Below are 16,537 nucleotides of genomic sequence, written 5' to 3'. Positions count from 1 at the left end.
CCGGGGAGCGTCGATGCAATGTACGAGCCCTGATTGTCCCATTGCTGGGACAAAAGTTCATGATGCCGCATCGTAGTTAGGGAATATTCTCTAACAGAAGCGCTCCGTATGGGTCTTATATCTGTCAAATTGGTGGGCACATATCGAATAAAGTCCATCCAAAACGGATTCTTGGCCGTTCCATTGACCGTTATCTGTAGTGTGTGTTGTTTTGGCAGAGTGGTGGTTGCACATATTCGGGAGATCGAGGTGTTTGTATTTGAGGAGATCAGCTTCACCCCGTCTAGAAAACACTCAAAAGAATTAGGTCCTGCCACCCATGCCTCTACGTAGCTACCTGTTTGACAAAATTCTAAATCAGTTGAGGCTACGGATGGCTGGCGTCTCACCAGTAAAGTTGTACAGCAATTCAGTGCGCTGGAATGCGACATGAAGAGTGTTATTGAAAGATCCTCGTGGACGTAGATTGGAGGAAAATGTGCCGTTGTCAGTCTGCCATCCCTTCCCGTAGACAATGACCGGATTGGTGTTATCGACGACGATGCTATCTGGTCCGCGTGTGATGTTCCCACTGCTATCGACGACGACATCTGTTTTCGTGTAAATGGGTGGCTTCAGAGAGTTTTCCTGCATGCTGGGTCTGCAGACGAATGGAAACCGCTCGTATGTTGTTCAACATTACTGTTATCCCCAGTACGTGGGATATTTCCTGGCAGAAAAAGTATTGACACCAGTCATATGAAAATATGTCATGCATTAGATACCGGTCTAGGAAACCTGGTACTCAACGCCCTGTGACTACTTTAGTGCACCACACACCTTTAACATACATTGCTTAAGAAGTCCTCCACCCAGCCTATAGTAACTTAGTAGTAAGTACATTCGTACAGCGCACGCGCCAGAGGTGATAAAATCAATTTTCCAGGTCATATTTTTTGCACGATTGATATCCATTGGTAACCCAAGTTCGCACCAAATGTCAGGTCCTCAAAGAAACGACAGATAGATGCAAGATGGATAGTAAGTCGATACCAAGACGACGAAAATGTTGGGCGCTATCATCTATATATGGTGACACGATCACATGACTGATTTCATCGTATTTTAACTTTTTTAAGGTCCGACTCTTTTTGTCGGTTTCCATCCATTTCTTGTCCATTTCCATACTGCTCGCAATATTTACGTTCCCTGGCCCTCAGATGGACGACGAGCCAACTGAATTAAACCAATCTGAGAAGGAAAAGCCGTTCAGAAAGGAATACTCTGATCTCGAACCGGTATCAAACATTTTGAGAATTGCCAGAATCGTATGCTTTTACAGTTTGACTGCAATATAGATTCCACTAGCCACACAGTATAAACCAATTATGCCGGTGCATTTTGACGAGCTGAACAAGATATGGCCGGAGAACCCGCGCATTCCGTCTGTGCAATCACGGAAAGCTTGGGCGCTTGCTCGAGGCTTGAACCCTGTCAACGTGAATAACTGGTGGTATCGACGACGAAAGGTGGCGAAAAAGTTGAAGTTTTCGATTCCTAGAGATACCTATGAGCTTGAAGTTGGAAATCCTCCTCTAATTCCTGCGCCGATTATTAAGGAGGAACCAAAGGTCGTCGTTCTGGATTGCACTGAGCCAGGGGAGGACCATGTGGGCGACGATGACCATACAGTTACTTCACCGGAGACGCATATACCCGGCTCTGACGACACCTACTTTTCCATGGATTCAACCATTGCTCCTTCAAGTCCTATAATGGCCGATAAAGATACGATGAAGATCATTACAGACGAGGATCACGCATATATTTCGCCAAAAGAGCATCTATGCAATTATAGCACACCGTCAAGTCCCTCGATAAGCCTCAATTCATTCCCTTGTGAATTGTTTCTGCATTCAGATAATCCGGAAGATGTATATTATACGGCAGCGCGCCCTCTATGCCAGTTCCTCGTGGCTGGCTCTCTCGAAGATCAAGGTAATAGACAATATACAACTGATACACGCCTCGCTAAAAGATTATGTGAATATCTACAGAGATTACATGGCCAGGTCTTAGAAACATGATGGAGCCCGATCGCTTCTCTCTTTTTGCTATCGACGTGGATCCTGATCTGGGCTCTTTTATGCCTCTCTACTCCCACAAAACCTCATCCGCACTGGCAGATCTTGACCTTTCTTGTCGCTCATCTGCTCACGACGCACCTTGGTGTTTGGCTGGATTTCGCATACACTATGATGGGTCTCTAGCTGGTACCTGCTCCTGCTTAGACGTGATGGTCTATTGATAATCGGTGTTTCGAACTAATATGCTACCAAAGCTAACCTTACTAATTTACTAACATTGGCGAGTCAACCACGATTGTTCTCAAGTATGTTATCTCCGTATCAGGATGTATCGGCTTCTGTGGATTACTCGAGTAATACAACAAACTCTAGTGTGTTATGCGGAACTTTGATTCCTATTATTTCATTTCGAGTCCACGCCTTATCTTAATTGACATTGACACAGTATATCAGTAATTGTCCAGATTTTCTGCACAAGAACGGTCGTCATTATATAGTACTAATGCTTATGTAAAATATGTAAAACTACTATATATGGAAGGTAGAGGTAGGTAGGTTGGGCAAATCACCCTCAAAAAAAAAAAACCAACGTCGTGTCCGATTTTTGAAGACCGGTAACCCCTTGATTGTGCAACACCATTATATCTCTGTAAGATCATGTAGAATAACAGTTTGGGCCCAACGCAAGTTGCACGAGGTGACCACTTCAAGCTCGCAGCTGTCACGCAGGGTTTTGTATACCCAGTTGCCATCAGTTGAGATTACCAGAGATCCAAACCACTTCTAGTGAGATAATTAGATATCAAGTGCGCTGAGACACCTACTACCTGACTTCTCGTCGCTATGCATGATTCGTTGATGCCATCTATCACTTCCACCGTCCAGATGTTGGAATTATAATGTAAAACGCGATGGTACCCAATTAGAGTCGTCTTTGACTGAACCGAGGACAAGCATCTCCTCTAAAAATTGAAAAATACAGGTTTCTATCACGCATGCTAGAGCAACTTGAAGCACATGAAATTCAAAGTAATTCTCACGCGATAAGTCCACTCTGCGATGTAGAAGGAAGAGAAAATAATGGATGTGAACAAGGGTTGTGCGATCTCAAATTATTGACGCTGGCGGATCTCTTAGGCATACTATCCATGTGGTAAGAATGTTCAAGTTCATGAGGTGCAATCGAGTAGTGATTGAAATTGACAGCTCATTTTCATTATCAGGAGGACATCGGGCCCCGTATAGAAGCGTCCATACAAAAGAGCCTCTTTGATGAATTGATCCATCAAGCACCAGAGCTCTTGAGTAGAATCCATTGTGGATGAACCAGATACAAGAAAGGAAGAGAAGAGGAGGGTGGGATCAACAACCGGTGTGGAGATTTTGCTCATAGAGGAGGCGAGAGAGAGGAAACTTAAAGGGGTGAAGAAACAGAAAGAACTTATGAATCTAATCAAGCATTTAATCAAAAAGAAGGTTACCAGACTTTGAAAGCGTTCATACTACAGCTTCGTGCAAATCTCAGGAATCTGAAGAAAGTGAATTACCTGTCAAGTTGTCAAGATTCTGATGGTGAAACTTCTAAGAATTTTAGAAGGAATTTACATTTTTGACTTTTCACGTCCGTGTCATGTATTTTGTACTGATTCCTGGCGTTTAGCGGATCATACACAGCACTTCCCATCCCTTACAGGCCTTTTTGCTGCCTCCACCAAATCCATATTGATATTTAAAAGTTAGATCTATAAATTCTGACTGCTACTACCCCAGTCGCCATCATCAGTCGGTTCATTTGACCTGTCGCCTTTAGTTGATTAGGCTGCAGTATAAGAACGAGAATAAGTCCAGAATCCCCAATAAAAGCGTGAAGGTGCTTATTTGCGTTTTAGAAACCCTTCCAGTGTAGATTTTCCCTCTTCAATGTCTCCGCCCGACAACGTCGTCGTCGATGATACTGATCCCAGCATCGTTTATGAAGAAGGAAAATGGATAACAGATACCTCCTTACTCAATTTTACAGTCACAGGTAGGCCGTTCAATAACACGGCTCATATCACTTTCCAACAGGCATCTTTTACCGTTACGTTCCAAGGTCAGATTTAATAGGCTCGTTTCCCTTATCTCCAAGTCCAATGGAAACTTTAGGCACCTGGATTGATATTTGGGGATTGTCACCAGTGGATGGAGTATGGAATGGCACCGTGGATGGATATCAGATTGATTCGAATTCCTCAATGGTTGTAGGTCTTGCTCCGGGGGAAGAGCCAAATTTTAGCCTTTCTGTCGGATACGGTCCAATATTCGAATACGGTCCAATATTGGGGAACGAATCATCGTCGCATTTTCTCACAGTAACAGTGGTTGGTTCGAAAGACAACCCAGTCGCATTTGATTTCGCAAGATTTTCTCCTTCTTTTTCAAGACCGGAAGAAATAACAATGGGGGTTATGGAATACGTAATGACCACCGTCATATGGCTGTCCGTTATGGCTGTCCGTTTGCACATTTAATACCAATCTATAAACTTTTTTTTCCATACATAGAAGTCGCAATTATGCACAATTCCATATACATAATCTGGTGTCCAGTATAGAGAAAGGTGGTTTCCGAACATATAAATCTTGTATCCATACATTCATAGGTTGCACCCTCGGATACAATTTTCAGTACCATACATGTAGTTTTGGTGCCCACATATACAAATCACAATCCCTTACATAGGGCAAACACTCCCTTTTACACATATTTTGTTCCCTCACTTATATCTGAAGGTTCCTCGTATGATTATTTCTACCTTTCTTCATCCCGAAGATATACTGTCATTTTTCGGCATTCTGTCGATGCCGTGCATGCCTAGACATCGTGAGAATCGGCAAATCTCGGCAAATAAGGACACAAATTACAGTTCATTGCCTGTATGCCTGTCGACACACGCTGATTGAACACTTCAAAAGATTCACATTTATACAATCAGTAAATATCCTCCTGTGAATGCTGATTGCATAAGTAGATTGTCTTCATAATGTGATACGAGTGCTTTGCGTGCTAAGGCTTAAAAAGGCCTAACGTTGAGGTTGAAGACAGAAAATTGCATTGGAATAGCCTATATGTAGTCTTATGTTATTTTAATGTATGAAATTATGCTCCTAATGAATTGTATAATCTTGTAACGACCATCCTACTGTCTTCACAAGTAGCAATCCACTGCAAAGCGGGACACAAGTCGAGTTCCCACGCCTCTACGGCACGGACGGCACGCATAATGTTCTTCTGGACAACTCTATATCTTCGGACAAAAATTAAGATACATGCGGAGAGGGCCACAGACTATGGTACTGAATTTTTTATGTACGGGTAGCATACCCTTATGTGTGCAGCTCCCATTCAAACTGAAGGGCATGCAAAGACAATGATCGGGATAATTTCTTCTATGCTCGGAAACCATTTCTCTACAACCGGGACACCAAGGTATGTAGTTGAGTTCAATCAAAATTGCAACTTATATGTATGGGGAAAGAAGTTTATACTTTGGCATTAAATGTGCAAACGGACAGCCATACCGTCATGGATTCGCTGGGCCCACACACAGATTGGGGCACAGATGACTGGCGTGACTATTCGTTATGGAGTACAATAACCCCAGATGCTTCGTTTGTGTTCAATTTTACTGGTGCGTTTGGTTTGTCGGAACCCCGCATTTCTGTTTCATTTTAGGCATAGGAACATCGGTTGCTGGGCTAGGTGGAAATCGTGTGGCTCGCTCGCATATTCCAGCTATCGCGTCTTATTCACTAGATGGTGGCGCCCACGTTAACTTCACGGTGTGTAATTTAGCGACATTGGTACTAGATACCTCCACGGCGCAGACAATATTTCAGACGTACCAAGTGGCGCCAGGAAACCATAGTATTCGCATTGTTTATCACGGAGATAGCACCACTACTCCTCTCGCTCTGTATTCCCTTCTTGTGACTGGAACGGAAAATGTCCTTAGTGTTGATCCGCCTCCCCCAGCGCAGTCGCCCCCAGCACAGACGACGTCGACTTCTCTTCCAACATCATCCATTCTCGTACACTCAAAATCACACAGAGATGCCTATACAGCTGCGGTAGCTATTTGCATCATATTGGTCGCAACATCATTTTTGGTCGGGTCATTGCACTACCGGAGGAGAAAACGCCGCTTTGAATCAAAGCCATTTTGTTCTGACAGTATCGACCCAGCTCCTACGGGTGTGCACGTTTCCCCATTCATCAATTATCCCTCTATTCCCTATTCTAAAGCCGCGAAAGAAAAGACTGGAAAGGATCGACTCAATTCTCGTGGTCAATCACAAGCACAGGTCGGGCGAGTGGAAATTCAGCAAACTTTTCTTCCAGCATCCTCGATGCCTCCTCGCATTTCTGCCCAAATTCATGTGGATAGTGGAGTCACAATGCATCTGCCAACGGAAGAGGATGTAGTGGTCGATTTTCCTCCGGCATACACAAGCTTGTGTGGCGATAGTTGGAGTATGGACTTGTAGTTATTCTACGGGAGACCATCGATTTTGAGCTCAGCTTAGGCATGGGCGATTACTTATTTCTTGTCTTCCATTCTATTACAGGTGTATATATAATTGACGAGCACCCTGAATGCTCGTTTTTGGACTTGAAAAACTTTCAGCGGCTCTCTCTATTATCGAGGTCACTATTTTTATGATAGTTATATATCTAATATATTTTTCGATTAATTATAATGATCATTGGTTTGCCTTTATAAGGTTGTGTTTTAGGAAAATGGGCAACTTTCGAGGTTAATGAAGCTGAATTATCCGTAGGCTCTAGGAGGAATGGGTGAGGAGACTGAGGAGACATGACACCATGTACTTTCGGCATGTCGTCGGCATTGTCGGAGTACACCGTGAGATAATGTGACATAGCTGTGACCAACATGGTTTTTTTTTTTGCTGCCTGCTTGCGTCTTTCTTCCTCCCACATCCATTATCGCCATTGACTTCGTCGACATGTTTTTTCGCGCTGCTGAATCTTTCTCTTCGCTGGCCGACGCTGAAGGCCTTCTCAGATGTATTTAGCGACATATCTTTCTTATCTACTTGATTTGAGCCTTTGGTATGTTCATTTTTCTGAATGTGGATATGTGTCCTGGTTTCTAACCGAATCTACATTACGGTTCAAGGCCTTTTGAATGTTCTACAGTCAATTCGTCTCCCCATAAGATTTTTTGCGGATGCTGTTTTCGGAATATAGCGCGCTGTTAGAGGATCAGACCCAATTGAAATGTAAGCCTTTCCCCCGCTGGTTCCTATTCTTTCCTTTCGAGCATGGCGAATGATTACCCAATATTCACACTGTCCGAGCCCGCCCCTCCGCTTTGAAAAAGGTTGTGAGGGGCTGCTGAGGTCAACCTTCTACGTACCCCGTAGCTGACGCCTTTCTAAATCTTCTCCACTCTCATACCGATCTTCATTTTCACATTTTCACCTCCCACTTCGTGACGTTCTACGTTATGAATGCCCTTCCTCTTGTGGATCAATTCTAGCGTTTTACGTTTTTCTCTGCGAGCCACGATCGATGTTCGGTCGTTGGATCTATCTGTCACTTTGGACATCGACTTCTTTCGGTGGTCCTTTTGCCTCGTTATCTCTCGATGGTGTTCATCACCATCATTCGCATTGCTTTCGATGCCATTGTTTCCCCTCGGTGTGCTACCGATCGCATTCTTCCACATGGCCTGGCCTTTGTCAGTGCCTATCTTCAATGCTGACCCTGACTGTCGTCAGTGGTTATTCATTTCGCCTTCTGCGCCGATTCATCTTCATCCCATCACCATGTCAACTGAGCTGTAGTCACCTTATCCACTTTGGCGTGTCCGGCTCGCGTTCCCGCGAGGTATCCTATTCATTGATTCCTATCGTTTGACTTCGACGAATTCCTGTCAGAATCCGTATCTGACCTTCTCTTTTCTTCTATAGATCTCCTTTGACTCTTGACATTTCACTATGAAGATCTATCAATTCACTCTGCAATTGTGCAGCCTGTACGATGTTGTCATTCATTGGGGATGATCCATGTATCGTTTGACGATTCTGTGCACTGTTTCCACCCGCAGTTCGTCCCCTGCCTCTTAAATGTATGTCTTATTTTACTTTTTGTTTCTTTGACGCATGCATGCGTTTTTCTCATCTTTCTGTGCCACTTTCAACGTGGCATTTCATGTGAATGTTTCACTGTCTCTATATTTTCACCTTCAAATTTTATACTTGCCTTGCGTATGTCGCCATCGAAGCATCGTCATTTCCGCATGGCATTGTCAGGACCCTATCTTCACCATCAACCCTGACTTTTGCCAGTGGTAGATCGTTTTGCTTTCTTCATCCACCAATGCTTCACATCCGAATTCCGAGCCTCTCCAGACGCTTGTGCGCATTTTCGAGGAGTTGAAGGGCGTCATTCCCCACGAAACGAAATAATTGATGACAACCTTTTATTTACTGTACCACGAGCGTGCGCGCCCCACTGGGGTTATAGTGCACGCTGTGAGTTTACCTTACTACAACGGTATCTGATATTTCGTGTTGGGATGCGCCGCTTGCGCTTCTTGTTATTTGCTCATACGTGTCAAGGGAGGTTGTACCTTCTTCATGGGTTTTCTTGCTCCCCCTCTTTGGTGTTTGATCATAAAGGGTTCTTGCACGGATGCTGATATGTTTTGTAGATTTTATGGTTCAGCGTTTTACTTCGTTTGTCCGGGGATTGCGGCTACGGCTGCTCATTGTGTCATTCTGGACACTTTGTGTGCTTCTCAGTGCATGAACACCCGACAGATCAATCGAAGCCCTTGGATATGTTGGAGTAACACCTGTCCAAGTCGTCTTTACTTCGGAGTATACGGAGTATTTAATTGGTGTTTTATTTTTGTATCAATGAGGTCGGAATTTAGTGGTTCACATTCACATATGATCTTGTTAAGTATTGGTTTTGGCATGTTACAGATGTAGGTTTCGGTATTCGTAAACTGTGAACTACGTACTCTCCTGACTGCTGTCACTCGTGCTCTCACAGGCATTGACTGTACTGTCGAATCCATAGAGAATCAGTTGTGTCCCTACAACGTTCAAGAATGATTCTACTCACGTAGGGGTTGGAGACCTTGCAGGTGAATGGCGAAGCACAGACTGCAGCAGGTAATTCCGTGTGTCAGTCACCATGGTCATCCGGGATCAAGTTCGCACAAATAGGAACACGACTTACCTGTTGGCCCTGTCCAGCCGATTCCACCGCATTGTCCGTATTGTGGTGAGGTGGCGCCCGTGGGCGATGGCGCAGCAGTGCTCGTCGGTGACGATCCTGCACCAGCGCTTGATGAGCCGGAGCCGGAGCTAGACCCAGGAACGAGCGAGGAAAGCCCGAACCAGGCCAGTGTGTCCGTCTCGTGCTCTGGCACTGTGTGCCCGACGTTCTGTGCGAGAATGGCTTGCACGTTGGGTCCGAACGACGCGCGTGAGTAGCCCGCTTGGGGGTTCGAGGTGAGGTTGGATGTGGGTGTTTGCGAGACGTTGAATACGTTTGTCCATTGTTTGATCTCTTCCCAGAAGTTTTGGGGGTAGAGGGTCGTGTCGCTGTGGGTGAATGAGGTAGGTTAGTGGTGTGATTGATTTTAAAAACAATGTTAATTTACATCGTTCCGTGCCAGAACTGCACCTTTGGCCTGGTGCCCGTGAACCCAGGATACGCCGCGCGTACCTGGTCGCCCCACTGTTGCGGTGTCTTGATGAGCTCTCCCGTCGCGCACTGGGTGTTCCATGCATTTGGCCCTGCGAAGCAGCCAAATGGCACACCTGAGTACAGCGAACCTGCGGCGAACAGGTCCGGGTACGCGCCGAGCATGACGTTGGTCATCATCGCGCCGGAGCTCGTGCCCGTCGCGAACACGCGCGTGGAGTCGATGCCCCAGTTTGCGATCGCGTAGCGCACCATGTTCGCAATGCCCAGTGAGTCGCCGCCGCCGTTGTGCGACAGTGTCGCGGACGATGCGACGTCCCAGCACCCACCGGCTGTCGGTGCGTTTGGGTAGACGACGATGAAGCCGTGCTGGTCTGCGAGCTGTGCGAGCGACGTGCCGGAGAAGTAGGCCTGTGCGGTACCGGTGCAGTAGTGCATGGCGACTATGAGGGGCGTTGGTGTTGCGACCGCGGTCGGCTTGTAGACGTACATCTTGACATTGGTGGGGTTGGAACCGAAGTTGGCGGTGACTTGCTGCAGGGAGCTAGTCAGTGCACTTGCAATTCCTGAGAGCGCGAGCGTGATAAGGGCTTTGTATGCGAACATTGTTGGCTGGTTTCTTGGGTGTTTGTAGGGTAGGACGAGTTTTTGGTTTTATAGCTCGCTTTCCGCATGTGTTGAAGCGTCAATTTATCCAGCGGCCCGCTTTCTGTATTAACTATTCGCTTCTATCATTCATGAACAGCACCCTTCTCAATTGAACAAAAATAAACAGCCTTTGGATAGACATTTGCCCCCCGCTGATCTCATATTTCTGTACAACTTTGACGCGCCAGCTATACATCCGACAAACATCTTGCCAGCGTTGTCGACATCTTAAATATACTCAGGGTGTTTGAACTGCAATTTCGGCTTTTGCTCGGGTATGGGCGTATGGCGCGTGGCTGGTGGGCTGTACCATCCGCTGTGGAGAGGTCAGGGCCAGGAGGATATCGTAAAAATATGATGTTAACAGTCCTCAAAATATACATCACACAGAATTAGTTTAGGAAGTCTCCGTGTATCCAATTCGTGTACCGGTCAATTGAGCCTTCTTTGCTGTTTTTTTTTTTTTTTATTCGGATTGAGTGCCGGATCCTCGTATGCAGAACCATGCATACTCAGGAGGAATTATACGCCAGTTATGCGCAGACGCGTCGACGCGCACATGTAATCACCTGCCCTAAACTAATTAACGCCGGATGATGGAAGTTCATATTTTTTTTGGTCTGAACGTGGACACTGAAACAACACCTTCTCCTTTTCGTAGTTTGTACGAATGACATTGGAGATAAAGAACGTGCGCGTCAATCTTGACAATGGCGGCGAAGGCGGCTCGGATGACACTCACACCATCCCCTTCGTCTCGTTGAATGACCCCGAATTGCGTCGCGACTTTCGTGCAGTCGCAGCGTCCACGAAGGAAGTGAAAGATGGGCGGGCAAATCTTCTGCATATTTGTAACGAATGCGGGAAGACGTCGGATAGTGGGGACAAATTGCTGAAGTGCTCGAGGGTGAGTTTATGGAATGTTTTGCTTCGATCGTCCTTTCATGCTAGGATTACCCAGTGTAAAAAAGTTTGGTATTGCTCGAAAGAGGTCCGTGGACACGTTTAATTATATTACTTGGATCTGGAGCTAATAATGGGTACATTCAGTGTCAAAAAAAGCAATGGTGTGTTGTTTTTCGCATCAGAATAGCAGTGAGGAACGTGACAGATTGCCCAATTCTAGGCCAGCACACAAGGTTGTTTGTCAACACAGCGAATCAGCAGAAGCACGATTGATACCTTCATTTCTCGCCAATACCGTTCTTAATGATTACCTTCAAATCATACTCGTCTTTGTGTTCAAATTGCTCGAAGAACCCAACCCTGAAAACCCTCTCATTGCCGAATGCGATGTCGAGCTCTTCCCAGCTGACACGGCACGGCAGTTACAACTATTGTTTAGCGGCGAAAAGGAGCCAGAAACTGAAGGAATGCTCCAAGTACGAGGAATGAAGTCTCTGGATTCTGAAACCTCGATAGATGATGTAAGGATGGCGCTATGGAAAAGCAAGAAGGAGTGGTATCGCAAGCAAGGGCACCCAGACGTGCATGTAGTGCTCGTCGACTTTGTGATGAGGCGTACGAAGCAGAGATCGACGTTTGCAGTTGGCCTTTTGGAAACTGCGTTTGATAGAATTAGGTCGGGTTCAACGTTGGAGATGAAGTCGTCTATGTTTGGGTCCACGTTTATGCCTCTTAGTATCGCGGCATGTCTTGAGTGAGTGTTTTGATATTTTGCTCAAAATTGACCTCTTACAACGCTTCTTAGTGCCATTAATACGCACATACGGTCGGACAAACGTAACCAACTACGATTACGAGCAACCCTTCTAAATTGGGAGCCACACTCTGGGACTGAGTAATGTATAGTTCACAACACATAAAAGTTACCTTGTAAAATCTGGTGCGGGTTTGTAGATCCGTTGACGAATACACTTCATTATCTTTAGCCACAGCCCCTTTGACTTTATTTTAGCAAACTTCTCTTCAACACGAGGAATCCTATTACAGCTAACCATCTACGACGGTATTTGGATCAATGCCCTCTCTTTCTCCCTTCCACCATTAATCTCCATTACTGACTGCGCCTGAAGGTCTGGTAATTTTCCTCGCGACATAAACATTATAACCATGGAACCTAACACCACTGGTACCCCGACACCAACTCCGCCTGTTGTCGTTGCATTGATCCATCCAGACAACATCCGTAATTTTCACAGGATAGCATCCTCCACGGCAGAGATCAAGAAGAACAGGAGCATGCATGGATACGTATGCCGCGAATGCCACAAAACATCCTCTGCAGAAATCAAAGTCCTCCAATGTGCCAGGGTGAGTGTAGATGGATTAAAAGAGGTGCTTAAATAAAGAATTTTTTCATTGAAATAATTCAGTGTAAAACAGCGTGGTACTGCTCAAGGGAGGTATGTATTGAACCGATCTTTCTGATGAACTGTTTGATGCTGACTTCTAGTTTCCTAGTGTCAAAAAAAGCAATGGTAATTTGCTAGTCCAACCGGCTTATTACACCTACCTCGTCACTGATCAATCGATGCTGCTTATTTTTATTTTATTTTCAAGGCCTAAACACAAATCCATCTGCGTGGAACTAAAGGCCAGCACCGCGAAACTTATACCATCATTCGTAGCCAATCCAGCCCTTTATTTCTACCTGGGAAAGGCGCTCGTTATGCTCTTTAAAATTCACGAGAACCCACGGCCAGATATTCCGCTCGTGGCAATGTGCGAGGCAGAACTCCGCATTGCCGATCCCGTGCGCGCGGCTCTCATCGCATCAGGACATGTACAGCCCGACCCAGAGGGAAAAGATGAAGCCATGTTGCAGATTCGATCGCTTCAAATACTAGACCCCAGGATAGCAATGGAGAGAACCCGCAAGAGTATGTGGAATACGGCGCGGGAGGGCCTGCGTAGTGATGGTCGCCCGTCCGTCCATGTCATTATGCTTGATTTTACCATCAAGGATGTGAAATGGCAAGGGACAACGTACGCCTTCCCGATCGAAGAACGTGTCGTTGAGGCCGTCAAATCTGGCGCGATATCTGTACGCAAATCAGTGGTAAATGGCACTACAGTCCGCCCATCTAGTGTGCAAACTTGTATCGAGTGAGTCGGCTGATCGGTTGCCTTGCCTTGCGTTTAATTTTAATCTAATGTATATCATTAGTCTTATCAACACACATATACAGTCAGACAGTCGTAATCAGTTGCGTTTAAGGACGACCATGGAGGAAAAGGAAAGATCCTGAATATATAGATAAGTGTGGAATGCATATTTCTGTACTGTATCGTCTTTCCAAGGGTTTACATTCAACCAATTCCCAGTTTCTATATTTTATAAATTTTTGGCCTGACCCAGATGAAAGAAGATTCGGCTATACAGGTCTGGTCCACCCCATGACTGCTTCAAGAATGACACTACCACTTATTTTTCACGAGCGACGGCTTCATCAAAGTTAATTCATGGCCAAAATGAATCATATTTGACTGGGCTGGATCTTTATTCTTAACTCAATGATGTGCTGTCACGAGGGTGGCCCCCTATAAGTAGCTTAGCATGTGCAGCCATGGGCGCTTCATTGACCTTGATTATCGACCACCACACTGTTCCTTTCCTTGCCACATCACCCCGCAGATCATGAGTTCCGACTCTACAAGCCACCCGAGCCCTACAACTCCCAGCATAATGACGTTAAGGCATCCAGACAATCGTCGCGACTTTCGCGCAGTAGCGTCGTCAACATCGGACATAAAGGAAGCCAGACACCAGATTCGGCAGGTGTGCATCCAATGTAGCAATACCTCCTCTGCGGATAAGAAACTCCTACTTTGTGCGAGGGTGAGTGTACATATGACTGATGTATAACACTTGCTGAATACAGGGACAAAATACAGTGTAAAATCGCGTCGTATTGCTCCAAGGAGGTATGGACTTTATATCGTGACATCTTGGTGAGCTTTGCGTTAAGTATACAAGTTATTAGTGTCAGAGAAAGCATTGGTAAATGGTCCATCTTTCAAAATCATGTTACTTGTCTACTGATATTTGCTGCTTTAGGCCAGCGCACAAAGCAAATTGCCAAGATATGAATACAGCGACAGCCAAGCTTATACCCACCCTTGTCGCCAATGAATATTTATCCGTCACTTTGGCAATGGCGCTTACACTACTCTACGGACTCCACAGTAGCCCTCGACCAGACTCACATTTTGTTGCAAAGTGCGAAGCTGAGATTGTCCCTTCAGATTTCGCTCGCCACCTCTTTCTTGCGACTAGCCAGGCCAGAGTTGACAACGAGGAAGGTATGCTTGAGCTAAGTTCCTTGACACCATTGGACCCAAAAGAAATGATGGAAACTACACGGACAACAATGTGGAAGGGAACAAAGGATACTCTTCATAAGCTAGGTCATCCAGACCAACATGTGATTATCGTCGACTTCAAAATAAAAGGTGTCAAGCAAGGAACGACAGTCGCCATTCCAATCGACAATGCGATTCTCAAAACGGTTAGCATGAATCTGCCAGCTGTGCGGAAGTCGGCAATATCTGGCACTTTGACCTTTCCCCAGAGTGTGGAAATGTATCTCGAGTGAGTGCTGACTCTGTTGTCATACTCATAAATCGTATGCCGGGGTTAAGAATTTCCCTTCCCAGTGCTATCAATTCGCATATACGGTCTGACAAGCGTAACCAACTACGCCTGAGGACGAAAATGTTAGCTGAACAGGATACTACACAGCTCTCGCATTAAAGATCTAGCATCTGCTTAAAAAAATCTGCTCTTTAGTACCCAAATTTGACTGACGCCGCTGATGTGGATATGAATATGTACCTTTCCCGATTTCGCCACCGTATATTGTATACTAAGCTACACATCCTGGGCGGTCCCTTCAATACCATTTTTTGGTTCCTCTGCTATACTCATGCTTTTGAATGCTCTCCTATTTTCAGATTGATTAGATGATGAAGGCCAATCAGAGTCCGAGCCCGAAGTGTTGGTCGGATTTGTGATATGGAATGGCACCTATATTTACATTAACTAAGAAATGGGCTATTTGACTTGATTTGAAAGTCTGGCTTACTGAAATGGCGCGTGGAACAGTTTCAAAGTCGATGCCTGTGCTTACTCCACGCTGGCGATTTGGTTGTCTCTCTGAACGGGGCCGCGCATTGAGACTTCCGTATTTTATGTGTTAGAAATACACTGATGGGCATTCCTTGAGGACTTACGAGGCCAGAAGAGAGTTGGAGTAAACTACAAATTTGGTCAATATATGGTCTGCCCTTGGTAAGAGGACTTATCGTTACTTTTGGCTAGAACAATGTACAGGCCAAACCATACAACTGCATAAATATCGGTGTTAGTGGTGGTTAACATTATGGCTTCACAACCCACGATTTCTCAGCGCCTTAAACTACAGTTAAAAAATGGGAGATATTTAGCATGAATGATTCATCCGGATATTATCACTCACACAGATTATCACCGTCACTGAAGTAAGACTGCATGTAGACGTGTTATTAATGACACTCAAGCACAGTTATGTAGCGCTCATACCTAGTTATTAGCCCGGTTTCTAAGTTTATCAAACAACGTCAGAGTGCAATTAGCTAGCGAACAGGAACAACCACTACTTACGTAGCGAATACCGTACAAGCCTGTTAATAAATTGGGTGGTGCTACACAAGAATATGAGCTAGATTGTAGAGGCAAATGTACATCCTACTTACCTGCGAAAGTTCCCTGATGACGCCAATTTTCTTAAATAAAACAGCATGGAAGCTGCGATTAAAATGTCTGTAGCTGCTCCCAGAGCCAAAGCGGATATGACAAGCCAATTATACTTGGAAATGAATACAACCCAATTGGGGGTTCTATGAACATCTATGATGCTCTCTGCCGACATGGCGATGCCTCCCAGGAAACGGAGCCCTGAGAGAGAAAAGCAGGCAATGCTAATAAACATGTTCCCGGAGAGTCGGTATATCCGATGAGAGAAGAATGACTGGAAAGGATGAGTGAGTACGTTCGCACTACTATCCAAACAATCCATACCTGAACTAGTACTGTAATGAGTGTCTCGTTCACGACATTGGCAGATAAAGAATACGAGTTGATCTCCGCTCTCCCA

General features: G+C 45.3%; 6 protein-coding genes across 6 annotated transcripts; 4 read left to right on the top strand and 2 right to left on the bottom strand.

The window, feature by feature from the left end:
- Nucleotides 1–1,084: 1,084 nt before the first annotated feature.
- Nucleotides 1,085–2,825, top strand: JR316_0005457 (uncharacterized protein; the record flags this gene model as incomplete). Its single annotated transcript, XM_047891215.1, is given in 5 exon segments — nucleotides 1,085–1,099; nucleotides 1,119–1,307; nucleotides 1,338–1,977; nucleotides 2,037–2,208; nucleotides 2,738–2,825. 5 exon segments carry the CDS (start codon nucleotides 1,085–1,087, stop codon nucleotides 2,823–2,825), a joined length of 1,104 nt encoding a protein of 367 aa, XP_047750976.1.
- Nucleotides 2,826–5,630: 2,805 nt separating this feature from the next.
- On the top strand, nucleotides 5,631–6,592 carry JR316_0005456 (uncharacterized protein; the record flags this gene model as incomplete). The annotated part of the gene is made up of 2 exons (XM_047891214.1): nucleotides 5,631–5,736; nucleotides 5,787–6,592. 2 exons carry the CDS (start codon nucleotides 5,631–5,633, stop codon nucleotides 6,590–6,592), a joined length of 912 nt encoding a protein of 303 aa, XP_047750975.1.
- Nucleotides 6,593–9,091: 2,499 nt separating this feature from the next.
- Nucleotides 9,092–10,397, bottom strand: JR316_0005455 (putative acetylxylan esterase A; the record flags this gene model as incomplete). Its single annotated transcript, XM_047891213.1, has 3 exons — nucleotides 9,092–9,174; nucleotides 9,321–9,688; nucleotides 9,748–10,397. 3 exons carry the CDS (start codon nucleotides 10,395–10,397, stop codon nucleotides 9,092–9,094), a joined length of 1,101 nt encoding a protein of 366 aa, XP_047750974.1.
- Nucleotides 10,398–11,109: 712 nt separating this feature from the next.
- On the top strand, nucleotides 11,110–12,244 carry JR316_0005454 (uncharacterized protein; the record flags this gene model as incomplete). Its single annotated transcript, XM_047891212.1, has 3 exons — nucleotides 11,110–11,346; nucleotides 11,528–12,099; nucleotides 12,151–12,244. 3 exons carry the CDS (start codon nucleotides 11,110–11,112, stop codon nucleotides 12,242–12,244), a joined length of 903 nt encoding a protein of 300 aa, XP_047750973.1.
- Nucleotides 12,245–12,512: 268 nt separating this feature from the next.
- On the top strand, nucleotides 12,513–14,998 carry JR316_0005453 (uncharacterized protein; the record flags this gene model as incomplete). Its single annotated transcript, XM_047891211.1, has 4 exons — nucleotides 12,513–12,737; nucleotides 12,786–12,805; nucleotides 12,963–13,508; nucleotides 14,461–14,998. The coding sequence occupies 4 exons, from the start codon at nucleotides 12,513–12,515 to the stop codon at nucleotides 14,996–14,998; spliced, it is 1,329 nt and encodes a 442-aa protein (XP_047750972.1).
- Nucleotides 14,999–15,273: 275 nt separating this feature from the next.
- Nucleotides 15,274–16,312, bottom strand: JR316_0005452 (uncharacterized protein; the record flags this gene model as incomplete). Its single annotated transcript, XM_047891210.1, has 9 exons — nucleotides 15,274–15,429; nucleotides 15,488–15,581; nucleotides 15,636–15,660; nucleotides 15,714–15,749; nucleotides 15,802–15,820; nucleotides 15,881–15,908; nucleotides 15,964–15,982; nucleotides 16,045–16,064; nucleotides 16,137–16,312. 9 exons carry the CDS (start codon nucleotides 16,310–16,312, stop codon nucleotides 15,274–15,276), a joined length of 573 nt encoding a protein of 190 aa, XP_047750971.1.
- Nucleotides 16,313–16,537: the final 225 nt, after the last annotated feature.

This window comes from Psilocybe cubensis, chromosome 4 (genome assembly GCF_017499595.1).
Source record: "Psilocybe cubensis strain MGC-MH-2018 chromosome 4, whole genome shotgun sequence".
NCBI lineage: Eukaryota > Fungi > Basidiomycota > Agaricomycetes > Agaricales > Agrocybaceae > Psilocybe > Psilocybe cubensis.
This window is presented reverse-complemented; position numbering and strand designations above follow the sequence as displayed.